Source organism: Python bivittatus, unplaced genomic scaffold (genome assembly GCF_059951505.1).
Source record: "Python bivittatus isolate LINGU-HERP-01145 unplaced genomic scaffold, Pbiv_v1 ctg000350_np1212, whole genome shotgun sequence".
Taxonomy (NCBI): Eukaryota; Metazoa; Chordata; class Lepidosauria; order Squamata; family Pythonidae; genus Python; species Python bivittatus.
In genome coordinates, this window is record NW_028277074.1 from 35608643 (window position 1) to 35629897 (window position 21255).

Genomic DNA, 21255 nt, shown 5'->3' on the forward strand with positions numbered 1-21255 from the left:
CGCCTCACTCTGCTCCGGGCATGCACTGAGAGCCCCTCACGCGGGCGGGCAGGCGTTCGAGGCGGCAGCGTGCGGACGAAGAGGCGGCAGCGGCGGCCGAGGGGAAGCGAAGGCAGGAGAGATTGAGCGGCTCTTGCGCCGCTGCCCCAGGGATGTCCGCGCACAGCCTGCTCAACAGCGTCTTCTCGTGCTCCTCCTCGCCGGCGGCTGCCGGCAGTCCCCCGCCCTCCTCCAAGAGCTTCTCCAAGCGGAGGCTCCGCCAGACCCGCAGTCTGGACCCCGCCGTGATCGGCCGCTCCAGCGGGGAGGAAGGGACGGCGCTGGAGAGCTCAGCCCGCGCCGCTCGGGCCAAAGCGGCGGGTGGTCCTTCGGCCGAGTACTTGGCCTTTTCCTCGCGCGCCCTGCTGCGCCCGCCCGGCGGAGGTACGGCGCAAGGCGCCTTCTCGCTCTCTACGCCCAGCACGCCCTTGGACAAGTCCCCCTCGGGCAGTTTCCACTTCGACTATGAGAGCCCTCGAGTCAAGAGGTTCACGGCGTGGGAGCTGCCCTTCCTGGCGCGCGCGCCCTCCGCCTCGGCTCTTAGCAGCGCCTATGGGGGCGGCGGTGCCAACAGCATCTTCCTTTCGCCCAGAAAGTGGCTCCAGCAGCGGAAGGGACAGCATCTGCCCAGCAGCCACGCCTCTCCCTACGTAGTGTGGAAGTCCGAGGTAGGATCATTGTCTTTAAAGGTTAGGGTTCCTCACATTCCCTCTGACCAGAGGCAGGTAACCTTTCAGTTAGGAGCAGGAGTAACGGAGAGCTGCTGTGTTGATGGTTCTAAATGGAAATATCCTCGTTGATGAACTCAGTACTGTAGCAGACCTTAGGTAATGGCATGGTAGTCATCTGCGAAAAGGAGTTGATAATCATGTCTCATTTATGGGGTAGGTTTGTAAAGTGCAAGAAATGGATATATTTCAGTATTCAAGAGTGTTAAATTGCAAGGGACAAACTATTTCAGTATTTGGAAGTGTTAGACAAATGAATAATGATCTTTGCAATCTAAAATGGGCCCAGAACAGGATGGAGAACCTTTAACCTGCCAGGTGTTGTTGGATTCAGCTGTCCTAGTTAGTGTGATGTATGGAAGTTGTCATTAAGCTTGGGGAAGCATGTCCACATACAGTACTTGCCTAGAATATTCTTGTCTGATGTTGAGTGAGGGAATGTTTCAGTCCCCTTCTCCATCGTAGGATTCCTCAAAAACATATTTGATCAGTATCAGGTGTACCTGGAGGTATGCCTTAAATGTTGATACTTCATTTTTTCCCCCTTGCTGGCTTTGTCACAGGTTTCTGTACTTAATTATTTTTAAACTTTAAAATCTTGAGAGTTTAGGATGCCTGTGTGACTTGAAAGTTTTGCTTCCTAGATCAGGTTATTCTTTCTTGTTGCCAGGTTTCATCTCTTTGGTGATATAATGGCATGACTATGTTCTGTCCTAGTTACATATAGTTTACAAAAATAATGGATAATATAATCTTGAGTGATGAAAAAACCCTCACCCATCTCACCACCCAAAGCATACAATTAATACATCTGCATAATCTGCAGTTATATTATTATTGTCTAGTCAAAGATCAAGTAGGCTGAATATAGTCAAATGTATACCTTGGGCTTCAAAAAAGTATTTATTTCAATAAACTCTGAGCAATGGTAAACAAAATTCTGTATCCAAACAAACTAATAGGAAGAAGACACCAAGGTGGGTAGGAGTTCTTTAAAAAGGTGCATCAACAGCAAATCAAATCAGTAGATCTAATGACCAAAAAAAAAAAAAAAATAATCAGAAGCCAATATGTAAGTGGATTAAAAACTTTGTTGTAAATCTGAACATCAAAAGAAAATATGTAGTAGATGAAACAGGTCATCCAAGGAAAGTATGTGTAGTACTGTAGTCTGAACTTGTAAGATATGATGATGGCTTTAGGAAGGCTAAAGATCAGAATGGGCTGTGGTTGATGAAGATTGTTAAATACAGAGGAGATCATAAAGTGAACTCTAAGCACCTTGAAACAATGAAGTTACTATTTTTCACTAAGTTAGCATGTATCTGTTGAGAACAGGTCTTGTCAATGAACTTTATGCCATTTATTGATTGAATAACTTCCTTAGTAGATTTTGGGAATGTCATGGACAACATATATCTTGTCTGATGAGTAAGCTGGGTAATTATGGACTGGATGTCATATCTGTCAGGTGATACTAAGTTTGCCTGAAAACAATATTCAAAGAGCTCCTCATCATGCTGAAGTCATGCACCAAGTAGGGTGCCACAGGGTTCACTGAGACACTGAGCATTTTAATTAACAATTTGTATAAAGAGATGGAGAGAATCTTACCAGATTTGCAGATGACACATACTGGATAGAATATGCAATACTACAGAAACAAAATTCAAAATGAGAATGAGAAGCTAGAGGGATGCATTGAAAATACAGAATGAAATTTAATAGAAACAAATGCAGATTTAATTTAAATTGATTGTATAATTTAAAGGCCACCCAAATCCACCAAGACTCTGGGTAGCTTACAAATTTAAAAGCAAAAAACAGCGTTAAAGAATAATGATCATAGGTGCGCCCCCCCCCCAAAAAAAGCATGCAAGGGTTTAGGAAAGAGAAATTAAGTACAAGGATATGGATGATGGATTCCTGGTTTGATAGTAAATCTTGTGAAAAAGATCTTGGAATAGTACTTGATTACACACTAAATATGAGTCATCAATATGACATGGGTGTAAAGTATTGAAAGGAGAGTCACATGGAAGAAGGATATGATTTGTTCTCTGAACTGCCAGAGTACAAGTTACAGAATCATGGTCTTAAGCTACAGGAACGCAATTTCCATTTTTCCCCCCCAATAATTTTATTACAGATTATATAGAACAGATAAAACCGAATACAAAAACCTAATACAAAATTACATAGCTACAGGAACGCAATTTCCATTTGAAGGGTGTGAAAAACAAGTGCAGTGGAATCATTTACCTAGACATTGGCAAGCTCCTCTTTACTGAATGTGTTTGAGCAGAGGCTGGAAAGCCATGTCTCTGGGATGCTTTAACCTGGGTTTCCTGGATTTCTGAACTCAGCAGAGTGTCATTCCAACTATATGAATCTAACATGCTTGACTAGCTGCAACCTTGTTAAACTGTTACCCTAGGATTCGCTTGAGCATTGGCATCTAGGAAGACAAGGCATAGGGTTGTTTTGAAGGATTAATTAAGTCCTTACAGCATTGCTTAATGTTGTTTGGCTTTTTTCATTGGTTCAAGTACTGGAAAATTTGGGAGATTATGATTTCTTTTATTAATTTCATTAATCGTTTTTGGACATACTGACATTTATACTGGACCACTTATTACAGAAAATATTGTGGGAGTCACAGGTTATTGTGGATGTCCCTTAATTGAGATGTATTAGTCCTTGAAATAATTGGGAGAAGATTTAGAGAGAGAAAAAAATGTCAAGAGGAAAGGAGAATACTGTTCTTCATATTGGTTGTGTCTGCAAGGTACACTGAATCACAAACTAACCATACACATTTTAATATAGCATGTTGTACAAATGAGAAAATTGGGTTTAACTGGAAAAAAATCATGATTAAGTTATTAATGGGTAAATGCTACCATACAAATACAACCACTTGGTACTCTGTAAAAGTAGGCTGTAACTATTGCCAGATAGTTAGGCAGTATCTTTATTTGTTCAACTGAAAGGTCACCCAAAATAATGAAATTTATGTTAGGGTAAGTTAGAAAAAGGAAGTAGGAATTGAACCATGGGCTTAGTCTTCAGTTGGAGTGAGGAAGAAAGTTTAGACATTGATGTTAAGCTCTGGAGGATTCCATTATTTCTCTATGAATATAGGGCTGAGACTTATGATTTGAATCTTCATTGTGAAAAGTGGAAAACCCAGCTGTTTCCCAGACCTATTTTTATTCTTAAACAAAGCCAACAATAGGTTTCTTTTAACTGGAAAAGAGAAAAAGCAGAGTAGGGAAACACCAGAATAGATATTTTTATTTTGGGTGATAAACTAGATTAAAGGGAGAGAAATATGTACAAACTGGTTTATCAAAAGGTTCTTCTAGGATTTATATTTTTTTAAAAGCAAACAAACTATTTCTCTCCCATGGGACGATGTTCATAAACATCTAGTAACTTTTTAAAAGTTTTGAAATACATTCCTTTATCAAACAGAATGCTTTTTATCTGTCCCTAAAACTTCTCAAAAAGCATATGAGGAAAAGTTATTGGAAATTATATTCCTTATTCATATGCCTACACTTCTATTTCCCGGTGGCAGATTGTTCTTTGAAGTCCCATTCAAAAGTGTGCTCTTTGTTTGTATACTCAATTTATTCCATACATAGTTGAAATGAGCATATAGAATTCCTCTGCTATTGTGAATATGAAGTAGTAAGCACTAATGACCCTGTTAGGCTAATTATTTCTGCTACAATTATTCCAGTCATTGTTTAAAAAACAAAAACTTTCACAATAGTAAAATTTAATTAGTAATGAATGAAGTAATGAGGCAGTGGTATTTTAGCCTGTTATCCTGCAGATATGTAAAAGTGCTATGACATCCATAAATGCATGAGTTTCTACTACTTTTTTTAACGAAAGTAACATGTATTATAACCCCTGCCTCAGACTGTAACAGCTGGACGTCTTCATCAGTCCATGCTAAATTCCAGACATGTAATAATAGTGTCAACAGTTTTGTGTGCCAGTTGTAGGCACGTACTGAAATTATCAAGAAGTGGATTTTGGGACTGCCATCAACAACGTATCCTCACGGCAACTGAAAACCAAAGTTGCTGCATCTGTATGTCTACTGCTTAAAATGTAACACACTGTATATAGAATATTATTTCATAAGAAATGCTTTGTGAAATATATTCATAAAAAATAATTTGTGCAAGATATAAAATAAAACAGCTGTCTGATTTTAGGGCCTTGATCACTAATATTTCACAGCCAGATCTGAAGAGGTGTTAAGCTGCCAGATTTTTTTTCTTATTTGCATTGAACTGCTTATATCAGATAAAAAACAAAACAGTATCTTTCACGGATATGATGATCTTGAAAGAGGATCTCCCTGGCTCTTGGGATATTTCCTTATTGTGGTCAATGAACAATACATTATAAGGAGATATGTATACACAGTCAAAATGGGGGGAGAGCACATAAAAATACTACAAATGGATATCAAATCCACTGACATTCATAATTTATAGTGCATAACTATGGTAAAATATTAAGACTACTGGCTAAGATAATCAAGGAAAAATGGCTGTTATTGCAAATGAGCTCTACAAGATAACATGGAAATTTGGATGCATTAAACATTGTTTTATTTATTTATTTTGATTATTTAATCAATTTATATACAGTTTCAGTTGCATAGAAGGCACACAGTAGTATAGTGAATACAAGTTAAAAACAACAGCAAATGAAGAAAAATCTGCTATAATGAAAAACATTAAGAAACCCTGCAGAAGATAAGGAATACAATATGCCAGCTCTGTTGCCAAGATGACCAGAGGTAAAACATTATACATCCACAATAGCCAGATAACATTTGGAAGCAGCTCAAACACCTCCCTAATTCACTGAACTATAAGTAGGAAGAGGCAGTATCATTAAGAATCTCTCTAAAAATCACAGTAAAACAGGGCATAAATCAGTAATTCAATTATGCAGTATCTTAGAAGCAGATTCTGTTAGCATAAGGAGGACTTCTGAGAATAAGATGTACATGATACTGCATGAAGCACAGTAGTACGAAAATATATCTGTAATATGTAAATATATTAAGCTGATCAAACCATCTAGTTGGCTAATTGGTTCCCTAACCCCAGCGTGTTCAGTTGGGGTTTCCATATCCAGAATCCTTTGTCTGAGTTCTGCTTGGCCTTTTTGTAGCCTAAGGCCAGCAGCAATTCAGGAGAGCATCTGTAGCAGGGCATCTTTTCCTCAGCTTCCGATATCCAGGAAGCAAGAGAACTATCCACAGAGGTTATCAGGGCCAAGTTTACAAAGTATTAACTTTAACCATTAATTAAAGATGATAATTCATGGCTTTGGTCAATCCTGCTTCAGTGTAGAGGGGAATAATTTGGATAGTATGCACTACCTGAAGTAGCTTTTTCAAAAATTTAAATTGGACATAGTCAAACATAGGAAAATTTATGCATGAATTTAACTGAACCCCATGGAGGAGATGTTGCAGTTACTTGACTTCAAATAGCTTAATCACAGTAAGCATGTATTCTGTTCGTCTTGTGTAAAAAATGGATATAATAGCTGATAAGCTCCTTTGAGCATTTTGGGAAGTATAAGCCACTCAGACTTGCTGTATTGGAGAGGCATTTAAGACCCAACAAACAGACATATAGATTATAAGATATATGGGCATTATGCTTCTCTGTGTCTTGGAAGACCATCTCAATATGCCACTGGGATATTTAGCAGACTCGTATTCTTACAGGTGTTTTATTAACATTTGGAGATGATCACGTCTAATAAGAGCAGTTAAAGAGGACTCCAAATAAATTTTAACAGTCTGTTGGGTATGCCATCAGAAACTCCTGCTGTTTTATAAAGCATAACCTTGTTTTATGCTTGTCAAGATGGGTATTCTCATGGCATTTTTTTGTACTTCATTAAATTGCTTGCACTAGATGAAGGCATACTTAATATCTTTTTGATAAATAGCTGAACAGTAAACATATCAGTAGGTAGATTGCTGCAAAACACCACTTTCAAAACATGACAAATAATTTTTAGTCTGGATTTATTAATTTGTTAAGGTGTTCCTGGGAGAATAAAGGTACCCAAATCTGGAGAGAATTTGAGATTTATGATTATAATTATATTAAGATTTCATTACAGTACTTGTCATTTGTTGTAAAGCTTCCTTGTCCTTCAGATTTCAGAACAATAGGTAGAATGAAGATACTAAAGCACAGTCACCCGGTTCATACATCATGCTAAGCCATAAATCATAGTTTACAAACCACAATGAATGAGTTCATTGTTCTAAGCCAAAACCAAAACAAACTATGCTCAGCATGATGGGTGTACCCAGCCAGTGTCTGTACTTTTATAGAATAAGGACAGATGAAATATTAGCTATTTACTATTACTTTAGGATCTATGAAGAACTTAGCAAGCAAATTATTACCAATGTACTACCTGACACAAAGAGGTATTTGTCAGCTAATGAAATCAAATTATATATATACAGTGATAGTTAATACTATAGAGAAGCTTTTAAAATTTTGTTCTAGACTTTGATAGGGAAATCATTCTAGGAGAGACAAATCTACAGATTCTCTCTCACGTTTCTTTGCCAATAACAAACTTAAGAGGGCTGGAGAAGCTAGAGGTAAATTCTAATGTATTTTTTTCCCCTTTTCAGTTGGAACTCTATATCTAATCTTTGAAGGGCAAAATTTAAGGACAGAGTTTCAGTGCTGTTGAATTTCCTTTGTATATTGAAATTTATGAGTGAAGGGTGTGTGATCATGTTTTGAATCAGGAATAACATTTATTTAGTGTTTGGATATGTCTTTACTAAGGTACAATAATGTAAAATAGAGCTTCATGTAATGTAATAAATTGGGAACTTTTGAAGAAGTGTGTGCATGGTTTGGAAAGGAAAAAGTCACTTGAGAGCTTTCCTTTCTATAGTATGGAATTGCTGAGCAGCTAGATTAAAGGAACAGTTTTTTGGGGAAAAGAATATATTTCCTTCTACCTGTTATAATGAGGAAAGTGAACTCCTCAAAGATAATATCCCTGATTCTTTAAAATCCTAGAGTGAAAGGATCTTTGAGAGAATGTGCTTTTTCTCCCATCTAAATAAATCTCACCTGTGGACCATCTTGGCTTTAAAACAATCTGAACTCCTAAAATATTCTAGATGAATGTGGAAGGATTATTCAGAGGAATAGTAGCCATGCTCACCTGAATCTAGTCCCCATTCCAGCACTTTATATCTGTTCCTCTGCTCAAGTCTCTCCACTTTTACGCCACTGGGTTTTTTTTCTTTTGAACTCTCTGTTGCTTCAGTGGTTTACTGGTTGAAAAGAAAAATGAACATGCTTAATTTTACAAGTGTTTTTATTCTTTTTTTTCCATTTTAAGATTTATGAACCAATATTTTTCTGTGTATTTTGGAAGGCTCCCAAGTCTTTGGAAATACTTGCCATGGGTTGAAGATGGCTCCATTTCATGCTTTGTTACTGATACACTCAGGATGAGCAAGCTTGCTGTTTGATAGATGTTCACATGAATGGGATATGTTCTTCGATGCCTAAAAGATGAAGTAATAAGACTATTGCTGAACAAACCTTTAATTGACCTGAGAGATATATACAATTAAAGACTGATCTCAGATATTCTGTTTCTGGGAAGGTGATTAAAAAGCAAGGCCTTGTAGCTCCATATGTATTTGTATGGCACTAATTATCTGAATCTATTTTGGGCCACATCCACACATCTGTTTTGCAGTGCTCCCCTCCAGGTCTGAAACTGGCAGGAAATCATACTACCCTTGCTTGCCCCTACAGGGTACTCTTACTGTGCTCTCAAAATGGGTTTGGGCTGTGCTGCTGTTCGTACAGTTTTAACCCATAACACTCTAAGAATGAAGATTGGTCATTTCCTCAGCTGAAATTCCAGCCCTGCCCAGCATAATCCACTGTGTAAAAAACTAACTCCAGTTATTTTGCACAACACTGGTTACTTTGTACAATACATTCCCCCTCTTTTTTCTTTCTGGTCATACTGTTGACCAGTTGCACAATTTTAAAAATTCCTTGAAACTATGGGTCAACCAGTCAATGTTCAACTACTAGGTGGTAGCAATAATTTTTTATATATCCTGGCTGCCATCTAGTGGTCATCCAGATTTGTGCAGCCATTGGAGAAGCACAGTTGAAGAGATAGTTTGGGAATGAGGCTAGCTGTGTGGGAACTTTGAAATACCCTAAGAAAATTATGTCAGGAAAGGAAGTGAGGAGACAGAGCTCCAGAGAACAGTAGCCACTAGAAAGGAAATTCCCTGCTAGCCAGGATACAGAATTACTATACAAAATATAAGTCCTTTCAATATTGTTTCCAATTGCAGGTGTTAAGCAGGGACAAGTTAGTCAGTTTCAGGACTTTGCACTCTCTAGCATGACCAGTCTACTTGTGGATCACCTCATTAAAAAAAAAAAGGGGGTTGCAGAAGATAATGTCAGGTCTACCCCAAGTGAGAAGACTAAGGGAAAGGCAAAGAGGTCTGGGACCAGACTGAAAGGGTTGGTCATAGAAGAAACAAGCAGAACCCACTGGAGCCACAAGTTTGCTCACATAAAACTCATAATTTCAGGTCATTTCCTTCACATGCATCAGTATATCCTATATTGCCCACACACAGTATTTGAAGGTAGAATTATACAGCACCATTTCTGAAGTGGAGCATCTAAAGTTATTCTTGGTTGCCTCAACTGCAAGTAGATGAGGATACAGGTAGTGGAATGTGGATATGTTCTCTCAAAATAGTTAGTTTTGCTGGGGTGAGGAGTCATCTTAAATTGCTGTCAGGCAGGCTTTCAGCAAGGATATACAGGTAGTCCTTGACTTACGACCACAATTGGGACCAGAACTTCTGCCGCTAAGTCATTAAGTGAGTCACCCCCAATTTTACAACCTTTTTTGCTGCAGTCGTTAAGTGAATCACTGTGGTTGTTAAATGAATCACTGCGGTTAAGTGAATCCCCATGGTCACTAAGCGAATCCAGCTTCCCCCATTGACTTTGCTTATTGGAAGCCCCCTGGCAAGGTCGCAAATGGTGATCATGTGACCCTGGGATGCTGCAACCATTGTAAATACATGCCGGCTGCCTAGTGCCCGAATTTGATCACGCGATCACAGGGACACTGCATTGGTTGTAAGTGTGAGGAGTGTTTGTAAGTCACTTTTTTCAGTGCTGTCATAACTTCAAATGGTCATTAAATGAATGGTTGTAAGTTGAGGACTACTTGTATTACTTGAACAGCTTATCATACCCCATATAGCTGGCAAACTCATTAGCCAAGAACTGTATGAATTTCAGAAAGGCATCTTTAATGCTAGTTAGGGATAAAAACAGTCTTCAAATATGTAAATATAAGTTCCCAGGCATACTTAGAGCAATTAAGACGGAGCCTCTTCGAAAAGTTTCCTTCCCATGGCCCCCACCTCTGGGTTGTGCTGCCTCTTCTCAATTCCTCTGACCTCTTCTCCCACCTGTTTCCTACATTCTCTCATACAACTTTAGTTGCCTAGGTAACTAAAGACAACTTTGATGACATACTCCAGAAACTGGGTGGAGAGAGTATGGGCTAGTGTTCCTGAATCTTTCAGCAATTTCTGATACCATCAAATACTGTATGGTATCCATTTGGACCATCTTCGGGAGGCCTGTTTTACAATAATTCTAATCTTTTCTGTCAGGTCGTGTGAGGAAAAATGTGCTAGGAAATCTAAATTGTTGTTATATGGATTCCTACAGGGTTCTTTCCTGTCATCTTGTTCCCCAGAGTGTCAGCATCTTCATAAACTGCTATGCAATACTATCCAGAGTCTTAGAGTAGGATGTTATCAATTTGCTGATGGCACCCAACTCTGTTTCTTTTTACCACCCAAGAATGCTGTATGTACTCTCGATTGTATCTAAGTTCTATAATGGGCAGGCTGAGAGAAGGCAAGTTAAATTAAATCCATACAAGATAGAGATGGCTTTGATAAATAGAATATTGGAGTTGAGGGTAGTTCCTTGATTTTCAGCTTTCACTAGATGACGCTAGTGGCAGCTGTAGCGAGAAGTGCTTTTCCAGTTATGTCTGGTGTGGCAAATATGGCCCTTCCTAGACAATTTGGATTTAGTGACTGTTATTGACACCTTGTTATTCAAAATTGACTAGTTCAGTGCAGGCTACATGGGTCTCCTTGAAAAATATCTGGAAGCTCTTATGTATGTAGCAGTTAACTGCTAACATAATAATTAGTAATTAATCAATTAATTAAGTTAACCGATGTATAGGATAATGTTCATATGCTGACTGCACTGAAAGTTCTGCACTGTTGTTAATTGCTTACTGGGTCCAGTTTAAACTGCTGAAATTACCCTGTTAAGCCCTAAATGATGTAGGGCTTTACCATCTAAAGGACTGCCTCTTCTGGTATAACGGCTTTTGCATAAAATATACAGGGGACACCTTTCTGAAGATATCACAGCTGTCAGGGGGCCATCTTTTTGGCATGTAAAAATCAACTTCTTCCTTTGTTGCTTCCAGGCTATGCAGCATGCTACCTTGGGAATTGCATTTTGCCCTCCCCACCCCCACGCCATGGCTTTAGGAAATCTTTAAGATGAATCTCTCTTGCCAGGTTTTAATTGTTTCTTAATTTTAGTATTAACTGTAATTTATGTTTTTAACCTTTTTTTTTCCTTTTTAAAAATGTGTTAGCTGCTTTGAATAGTTGCCAGAGTGGAAAGGCAGGGTATAAATTGATCAGTCAGTCAGTCCGTCCGTCAGTCAAACAAATGAATAGCTGATTGCAAGGCTCAGTTGCTTTAAAGTAGCTTTTCTAGAGAAAAGTTGGTTACTTCATGTTATTTTCCTAATGATTATAATTAAATAAACTATAAGTCAGCATTACAAGTGGCCTTATTTTTAAAGGGCAATGTTATCATTTCATTTCAAAGCTTGCTATGAGTCCTGAAAATTGCAGCCTGAAAAAGTAGTAATGAATGTGTTATGTTGTGGGTCCATAACAACCAACTGACACAGGTTTGTAGATCAAGTTCAGCTGATTCCAATTAGGTGCTTCCCAGATGAGTTGAGCCATCAGATTGAAAAAGTTTTATTAATCCATATTTTCCCCTCAAGGGACTGCACATATAACTTCTCTTCCTAGCCTGAATTTCATTCTTACTGCAAAATGTTAATTTCCACATTAGAATGTTTGAAATATAATTTTGTGTCACAGACTTATGAACTAATGCTTACTGTTTGGTACCAGGTCACCTTTCATGGGGGTGTTGTTGTTTTTTTTAAATCTGCACTCAATCATTACCGACTCTGCAGTGACTGCTTTTTGGATGAATCCTTTGCAGTTTTCAAGGCAAGGTGTTTCGGAAGTGGTTTGCCAGTAGATGATGATAAAGCATCCTTCCAGTCAAAGTCACCTCTGGATGATTTCATGGACATGTCCATGTAATTTTGGTGGCATAATATGGAAGTAGTTTGTCATTGCTTTCTCTTGAGATCTTTTCACTTTTGTAGGCTAGCCTACATGTCTGCAGTTTCCTAGTGGTTTCTCATCTGAGTACTAATCTGTTCTGACCCCATTTTAATGCTTTGATATCAGCCAACGTTGGCTAGAGATTGCCATCTAGAAATATAAGAAGCTGCTTATGTTGTACCAATAATTCAATGTTATCTAAACTAGTCTTCCTAGCCTAGATGTTCTCCAGGTATATGAAGTTTAATTCCCACAATCCTTTGCTTTATTATGCTTCTATTAATGGATTTTTCTTGCATTTTTAAGAAGTCAACAATAAGATAAATTTTCTACTCATTTTCAATACCTACATTTTACATACGTTCAAGGAGAGAGGTCTTCTTAAAAATCACCATAGTGGAATGAATATTCAGATAAAGAGAACAATTATTTAACTCATTACTTGAAAATGAATAAATCTGCAAATCTAAATATGCAAGTAGATTTTTTAAATACATTAAATGTTTCATTCAAAATAATTGGAAGCGTTTTGTGTGTTGCTATTATGTACCAGATGAATCAGGTCATAGATTCATAATGCTTTGTCAGTCCTCATGGAACTTTGTTTTCATAATTTCTGTTCAGAGGCAAGCTAATAATTGGCAACGGTGCATATATACATTGTACCTAGCTAGAGGAGTGAATAGAATTGTGTCTGTTTTTGTCAGAGCATATTAATGTATTGTAGCATTGAGAGGACTCCTTGGAAAAGACCCTGATGCTGGGAAAGATTGAAGGCAAAAGGAGAAGAGGACGGCAGAGGATGAGATGGTTAGATAGCATCCCTGAAGCAATGAGCATGAAACTGAGCAAACCCAGGGAGGCAGTGAAGGACAGGAAGGCCTGGCGCAATATGGTTCATGGGGTCACGAAGAGTTGGACACGACTTAACGACTGGACCACAACAAAATACCATTTTTAAAAATATCAGGTATCGTTCCTTTTCTCAAAACAAAGCACAGTGCCACGCTTGAAGCACTTCATTGGCTACCAGTGGCATCAGTGAGCAGTATTGGTCTGTTTCTTTTCATTTTCTCAGTTCTCTGAACAACTTAAAAATATTTGTCCAGCAGGAAATGTTTTTCATTCTGTCATGTCAGTTGCTTCCCATAGGAGGTATTATTTCTAATTTACTGAATAAACTTTTCAGTTGTATTCCCAGCAGATCCTAGGTATTATAGAAATGTGGGCATATATAGGCCAGTGCATTCTCCTGTTTTCAGAAGGTATGCAAAAATGTTACAGGAATTGGAGGCGCTGGAAGATTGGAGGCTACGTGAAGTATGATAGATGGAGGGCCAAGAGGAAATAGAGCCCTATATGGCTTGCTTGCAGATTAAAAAAACAAAATCCAGTAATGTCATTTTGAAGGTATTTTCTAAATGATGAATAAAACATTTTCTCTCATTTTTAAAAAGAACTCTGGGGGCCAAACTTTCAACCACATTTTCATTAGTAGAGTTTCTTTTGTTTGTGAATGCTTATGGAGATTGAACTTTTTATTATTTTTATATTCCTGTTTAGAAGCGGGATACATTTGATAACATTGTATGTGGATGGCTTTCCTCTGAAGCAGAGAAGGGTTCTGTCCGTGCAGCTGTGCTAGCTCTTCATAAATCTCTTACATTCATCCAATAGTGTACAGACATACCTTGTTCTATTGCGCTTCGCTTTATTGCACTTTGCAGATATTGCAAATTTGTTTTTTTTACAAATTGAAGGCCTGTATCGATCAGGTGATGATTAGCATTTTTTAACAATAAAGTATTTTTTTTAATTAAGGTATATACATTGGATTTTTTAGGCACAATATTATTGCACACTTAATAGACTACAGTATAGTGTAAACATAACTTCTATATGCATTGGGAAACCAAAAAATTCATATGACTCGCTTTATTGTGATATTTGCTTTATTGCAGTGGTCTATAACCGAACCCGCAATATTTCCAAGGTACGCCTGTAGTTTTAGTCTGGAATATTGTAATAGCTGCATGCGGAAGCAAGAATGCCATTGAACGAAAGATAATTACTACATTTTAATTGTTGCCAGAGTCTTGGCAACTGTATACAGCAAGCCTCTTTTGCAAGCATTGTTCATCAAACTTGTTTTGTTTTAGTGATTTCATACTATTAACAATACTGCCAAATATTATTTGACTCAGAAATGTGGAAAGAAAAAGCCTCAGAGGTTAGCCCTGGAGCATAGATCTCTGTGTACTGTGTAGCTTGGATTGTTGCTCTGCAGCCGGCAAATAGTGTGCGTATATTTTTACCTGCACTAAATGTACATGAATAAATAAGTTCCTGAATATGCAGTTATGTGTCTGGAGAGTCAAGATCTATTGTCATACCTGGGGTGAAGACTGACAGTGCCTTTTAGACGCTTTGGAGTACACTGTCTCCCGTATTGGCCATGCTGGCTGTAGCTTATGGAACATCTAGAGGGTACCTGTTATCTGTCCCTGGATTAATTTAAAATGTAAAAATCATTTTTCCAGTTCTACAGCTGACCAAATGAACAAGTTACCTCCAAATTTTGTTTTGTCATTGCCATAATTTAATTTAAAAACATAGATTGGAGTACTAATATTAGATCTCTCTTAAGTTTGCAAATATGCTTATTGATATTTGGCTATGCTGCAATCCAAAAGTTGTATGGACACATTATAATATCAAAGAATATTTCTCATATTATTATCATCCTTTCTTCTGAAGAGAATACATGGACTAAATAAAAGTGAATCTTAAGATACTCTTGAGCCTTTTCATTGGTATAAATAAATATTCTTGTTCTGAGTGGGAAAAGAGTGGCATTTAAATAGTAAACATTTTGATGCATGTTCACATTTGCATAGGTAACAAACATTGACATTTACAATATTCACCTGCTGTTAGAAAGAAGACTTGCAGTGTTCTTGCTCTAGATCAGTGTTATCCAAACTTGGCCACTTTAAGATGAGTGTACTTCAACTCCCAGAATTCCCTAGCCAGCATGGGGAAACTTAAAGTGGCCAAGTTTGGACAACACTGCTCTAGATTATAGCCAGACAAGCTAACTTCTTGGATATTCCATTCCATTCCATTCCTAGTTTTAGGAGTTTTCTAGTTTGTTTTTGTCTTCTAAACACTCTTCCACGTGATGCAGCTGCTGCCCTGCTGTGTTCCCACAATTCTGTGGACTTATAGAATTGTGCCTAGGTTAGGAACATGAACTGATTAACTGTTAGCTCAGTTGTTGCTTCATAAAAAATTAAAAGACAATTTTGCAATATTTTTTCCTGAGCTGCAAGGTAATTTCCCAGTGGAAGGAACTCCCACCTTATCCTTGCTCCTGGTATATTCTCCCATTTTTTAAGAGCCATCAGAATGGTAGCAGTGCTTCAAAACTGTCCCTCAGTTATCAGTCTCTTCCCTACTCAATACAGGATGTGAGTTGGAGCACTGATCTTTCTGCTCTTCCTTTGATGAGCCAGGTATTCTTCCAGTCCTTCATCCCCCCAAGTCCTGAGGAGAAGCAGCGAGCACACTCAGCACTGTGGTGTGCCCTTTCTGCCCAGACTAGCATGCTTGCCCCTGTGAATATCGTATTTAAAGACTTACGAAGTTTTTGCATTGCCATTATTAGAGTGTGCAGAGGATGATGTTGCAGTAGATCACCTGATTCATCAACATGACTCTTGTTTCCAGTTCATATTTTTCTTTATGTTTTAAAAAAAGTTTCCTGTTTTATTTCTAGATGAACGATAGACAATTGCATCAGTGACGTTTAAGGAATGCCCTTAATAGATTCCAATGGCCATGAGACTGAATGCATTGTTTGAATATTCATCTAGCTGTACCCTTGTTCATGCTGGAACAGAATTTAGTTGAATGCTACTGCTTAAAGTCATGCTCATACATTGTTTATTTAACTCTGGCAGTGTATTAAGACAACCTCAATAATAGTCTTGTTGTGAGTCATGTTTATGTATAGCAGTATTAAAGTCTTACCTCTTTTTCATTATTGTTTGTTTTTAAGCAAAATGGACTCATCTTTATTTTAGAATTAAACTCAGTATGATGATACAAGCCATATTCATCTGTATGCTGATAGAATTATAAAGTAGTGTGAAGTCTAATTTGATGTTCAAACAGAAATTAAATCTTCTCTACTTTATCTTCATATAGCCCATCATCCAAATTTTCTTTCTTTCTCCTCCCAGCCAATCCCTAATTCTAGCAATAACTACTGAAAAAATTATTTCTAGAAGCAGATCAAAATATTATTATTTCCCCCCCCCCTTGCTATGAAAGCATAAAGCAATATGGTGCTATCCAGATGTTTTAAACTATCTTCTACAATCCCCTACTAATTGGTATGCTAGATAGGAAAGCTGTAATAAATGACATTTGGAATATACCAGTTTCCTGCCCCCTTCCTATATGAATGGACATGTGAATAAACATCTGGAACTACAAATGATTCTCTGAGTATATCTTTCTGTCATGAGAATACTTCAAAATATTTGTATCAGGAGGCCTCTCCTTTTATCCCATGCTTTGTAAATTTGCTCACATTTTTGTTGAAAACATAAAGGGAGATGGTACAGGATAATAAATGATAGGAAAATTATGAGTGAGTGTTTACATGCATTGTCATTAAAAATAAAATTAAAATATAAAAATTAAATTAAAAGATCTTGTTTATAAGATGTAATTAGTATTTTCAAATAACAATTGCTTTCATTTGTTCCTTACAACTTGCTACACTTTAGCCTTCCCCAACCTGATGCCTTCAGAATAAATTGAGCCAGCATGTCCAGCATTAGGAAGCTAAGTATATTAGAAAGGTTATATAATTAATATCTAGATCAATTAGGTTAGACGATCAAGGTTTATCTAGAAAGCTATAATAATTATTAAAGTATTTATTAATGTGGAGATTCTGGCACAGATTTTCATTCAGGCCCAGGGCTTTTTGGGTAGCCATGGGGCAGTTACTGTTTCTCATTTTGTAACTAATTTTATACATTGTTTAAGTGAGGGAATGTATATTCTATATTGAATCCCTTAAGGAAAAAATATAAACTTAAATATGCAGTATTAGACAACTTTTTATATAGAAGATGATATTGCTAACGTAATCTAATCTGGTCCCCATTCCTTAAGAAATAGCATTGGAATTTAGTAGTATAGTGTCCATTCATTTAAAGTGTTTTGAAACATAGGATGCCTGTTTTTCTTATGGAAGGCATCTTATTATTTCAATTTATAGAAAATAAGCCATTGGCTAATAATTGATTCATATGTTTAGTTGAATCTGTTTATAAAGCAGCAGCGTTATGTTGTCCTAATTTCTCCTGTTCAGCTCAAATTGGAATTAATTACTAAAACATTATTTAATCCACTTACATTTGGTCTACCATAGCTGTTAATAACTGAATTTACTTCTGAGGCCTGTAGATTTTAAAATCTTGGCAATATTTCAGGTTGGAAAATCCTGCTTTATAAATTATAGTCGGTCTATTTTTAGCCTTTGTTTTTAGTTAAAATATTACATCACATTGGAATGAGGTCAGAAAAAAATTGAAATGTATAACCAGATCTGTTCTATCTCAGCAATGAAAGTCTAATTTATATAGCAGTTTTGTGACTATTTTAAATTTAACTGTATACAAATCAGGGCATGCAATAAAGTGTGTGTGGGCAGCATCTTCCAACTTCAGTACCTATAGACATGAAAAAGAAGGCTCAAGAGTAAAGTGATACCCTCACATATCTCTTGATTATACTAATCCCATCCAATCTATTACAAGAGCTTTCCCAATCTGATAATATTTAACTATGGAGAGATTATAACTCCCAGAATAGTCACTATGGAAAATTCCCTACACATTTGGAAGTTAACGGACTGGAGAAGGCAAACTTCCATGTTCCATTTTAAAGTATTCTCTTCTAAATGTAACTCTGTTGATTCCCTGATATAGTTAAGCAACAAAAATCTGATATAATGGCAAAAATAGAACATGAGAAAGCCACAGATTGGGCAAAGAACAAAATAAAGCTCATTCAGGGAGACTGTTATGCTCAAGTGATTGTGACAAATTACTTCATGAACACATGAATATCAGTTTGGAACTTGGACTGATATTCTCTTTATCCAGTTTCTACAGTGAACTTGGGAAAGATTCCTCAAATAATTGTCCATATAATAATATCCTCTTTACCATGTGCAGACCACTTTGTAGGGTTTAGCTTGGAACAAATGCAAGTCAAACTTGTCAGCCATTCCATAAATCAACTGGGATAAGTGACACTAACTGCCCAGTATCCAAACTACCCTCCTCAGTTTGAGGCAAATGAATTAAATAGGGAGAATGTCCTCTGCTAAAACGGGACATGGTGCTGGGCTGATAATAGTTTGAGACAGATTATAGTTATAATGGAATCCTGATCAAGTCCTATTAGGGCAGGCCCAGCACAGATGTTAAAGTCCCTTGTGATTAATATCTTATAATTCTCAAACAGAGACTGACAACCATCTCAATAAAGTCAGAGATAATATTGGTATCATATGATTTATAAATCACAGTGCCTAAACTCACACATTATGCTGAACAAAAAACAAGAAACAACATTTGTGGTTTAGCACAAGATGTGAATTCAATTTAATGTTGGGTGCTTACTAATCTTAATGGAGTTTTTATTATTTTATTTATTTGTTAGATTTATATCCTACTTTTCATCCAGAAGCTTGCTTCCAAATTTTTACCACTACAAGAAATCTATAAGATATGTTGTGTTGAGGGAACATGACTGGGCCAAAGCTATCAAGGGAGCTTCTATGATTAAGGTTGACTTGAACATGAGTGTCCATGTTCCAGTGTCTTAACCATTATATCACATTGCAGCAATGTCTGCAAGGAGACATAGGCAAGGAGGGCCTGATTGACCAAAGCAGTATTGTTGTGCAAGTCCTGACCCTTTTCTAAGTGTGTTGTGATGTTGCCATGACTGCCCTAAAGGGGTGGAGTCAGCATGTGCTGCTGCACTGCGGCTTTCATCAAAATGACCAAAGCAGAGTGCTCCTGCAAATACAGCTGTGCATTGGCTCTTCTTTGATGTGGTTTTATGTTTTTTGTAACTTTATTGTAGTTGTGAGTTATGCTCTAAAATGGGCAGCCATATAAATATAACTGTGAATATGTGTCTCTGTTGTAGAGGGGTGTGTGTGTGTATGTATGTATGTGTATGTGTGTGTGCGTGTGGAACAAGGGAAGTACTAACCAGTGCTAACCCTTATGATTCAAAAGAAGGAGACTATCAACCACGATTTGTTGTTGTCTGGATGCAGTTGCTGGGTGAGTACCGTTGTCCTCTCAGCATGGCATGTGTATGATGTATGTGTATGATATTTGTAAAAAGATATTTTACAAATCTGAATATTTGAAAGTCAGAAATATTCAGTAGTAATTGTTGTATCCTGCTTCTAGTTTGCAATGCAACAAAATAATTTCTGAAATTCTGTTTGCTTATAAGGAAGATCTGTAGTTTCTTTAGTTGTTGGTTTACATATCTCTACTTTACTTGTGACAAGTGTTAGGCCTAGCTCATATATCAATATGCTTTGTTTGAGCAGTTCTGGCACTGCTGAGCCTTTAAATTATTTCTTTTGTCAATTCACAGCTGGAAACTCTTACTACTGTGGATGCCATCTTTATTTAGTTCACCTCAAACTCTGAAATTGTGAAAAAGCATTGAGCTACACTACAAAAACTTGCATAAAATATCTTAATTCCAAGTTTAAGAATTTAACAAACAAGTGACAAAAGAGAATTATGATAAAAATGACAAATATTTAAAATGAGTTAAAAATCAAATTTCATTCATAGTATATCAACAGGACAAGTATATGTCTCAGTATATGTCTACTCAGATGTAAGCATTAAATTCGGTTGTGCTTAGTTTAAGGTATGTCATTGTATGAGGTATAAGGTGTGAGATAAGATTGTAGTCAAAATATATAAAATCCCCAATACATTTAGGAGCAACTTTAGCTGACAACAATTTACATTCAAAGAATATATACATGTGTAGAATAAAAGTTAATCTTCCATAGCCTTCAAAAAAATCTGTTGACATTGTGAGGCCACAATTTGTACCAAATAGTCACCTCATATTGAACATAGAAATAATAAAAAGTAAATCACTGTAGGTGTGACACAGATGTTCTTGCACTGTTAAACCAGTTAACATAAATCCATGAGAAATGCTGTAACTCTTCTAAGGTAACTCTTGTTTTGTGTAAAATTGATCTTTGCAATTCTTTTTATTAAAAATTGAAAATCTCAGGTCAGTAATGTTCCCATCCTTAAAACTGCTTGAATTTCCCCTCCCCTAAAAAAGGTGCAGCTCTGGGATGCTTGGAGCAGCAAATGGGGTGGTGGAAACCATAGGACCTAGGCTGTGGATTTCTGATCCCTGTCACAAATAGTTCCCTGCTACTTTCATTGTTAATATTTTTAGTGTTGCTGTTAAACCAAATTACTCTTTTTATTATGTTTATGGAAGAATCTTTGAGGATGTTCTGTCTTGTAATATTCCATTTTAATTTTATTTTTTATATTTTTATAAATATAATATTTTAATTTTATATTTAATATTTACATATAAATATTTAAAATTCCATTTTAATTATTTTTGGTGTGGGTTTTTAAAATCTCTTATGTTTTGGAAAAAAATAATATTGGTCTCATCTTACAAGCTTTGAAATATAGTGTATCAGTTTAATATTCTAAAAGGATATGCATCAGATTACAAGCAAGCTCCCTTTAAAAAACTTTTCAGCATCTACAAGTCTTCTATAATTTAGCATATGCATAAAAGAAAACCAGTGTAAAT

General features: G+C 36.9%; 1 protein-coding gene across 1 annotated transcript in view; it reads left to right on the plus strand.

The window, feature by feature from the left end:
- Nucleotides 1-8: 8 nt before the first annotated feature.
- Nucleotides 9-21255, plus strand: part of ARHGAP6 (Rho GTPase activating protein 6) — a 220955-nt gene continuing 199708 nt past the window's right edge. Inside the window, exon 1 of the mRNA XM_025167793.2 lies at nt 9-707. Coding sequence (XP_025023561.2) covers nt 153-707 — 555 coding nt within the window. The 5' untranslated portion in view covers nt 9-152. The remainder of the gene's footprint in view (nt 708-21255) is intronic.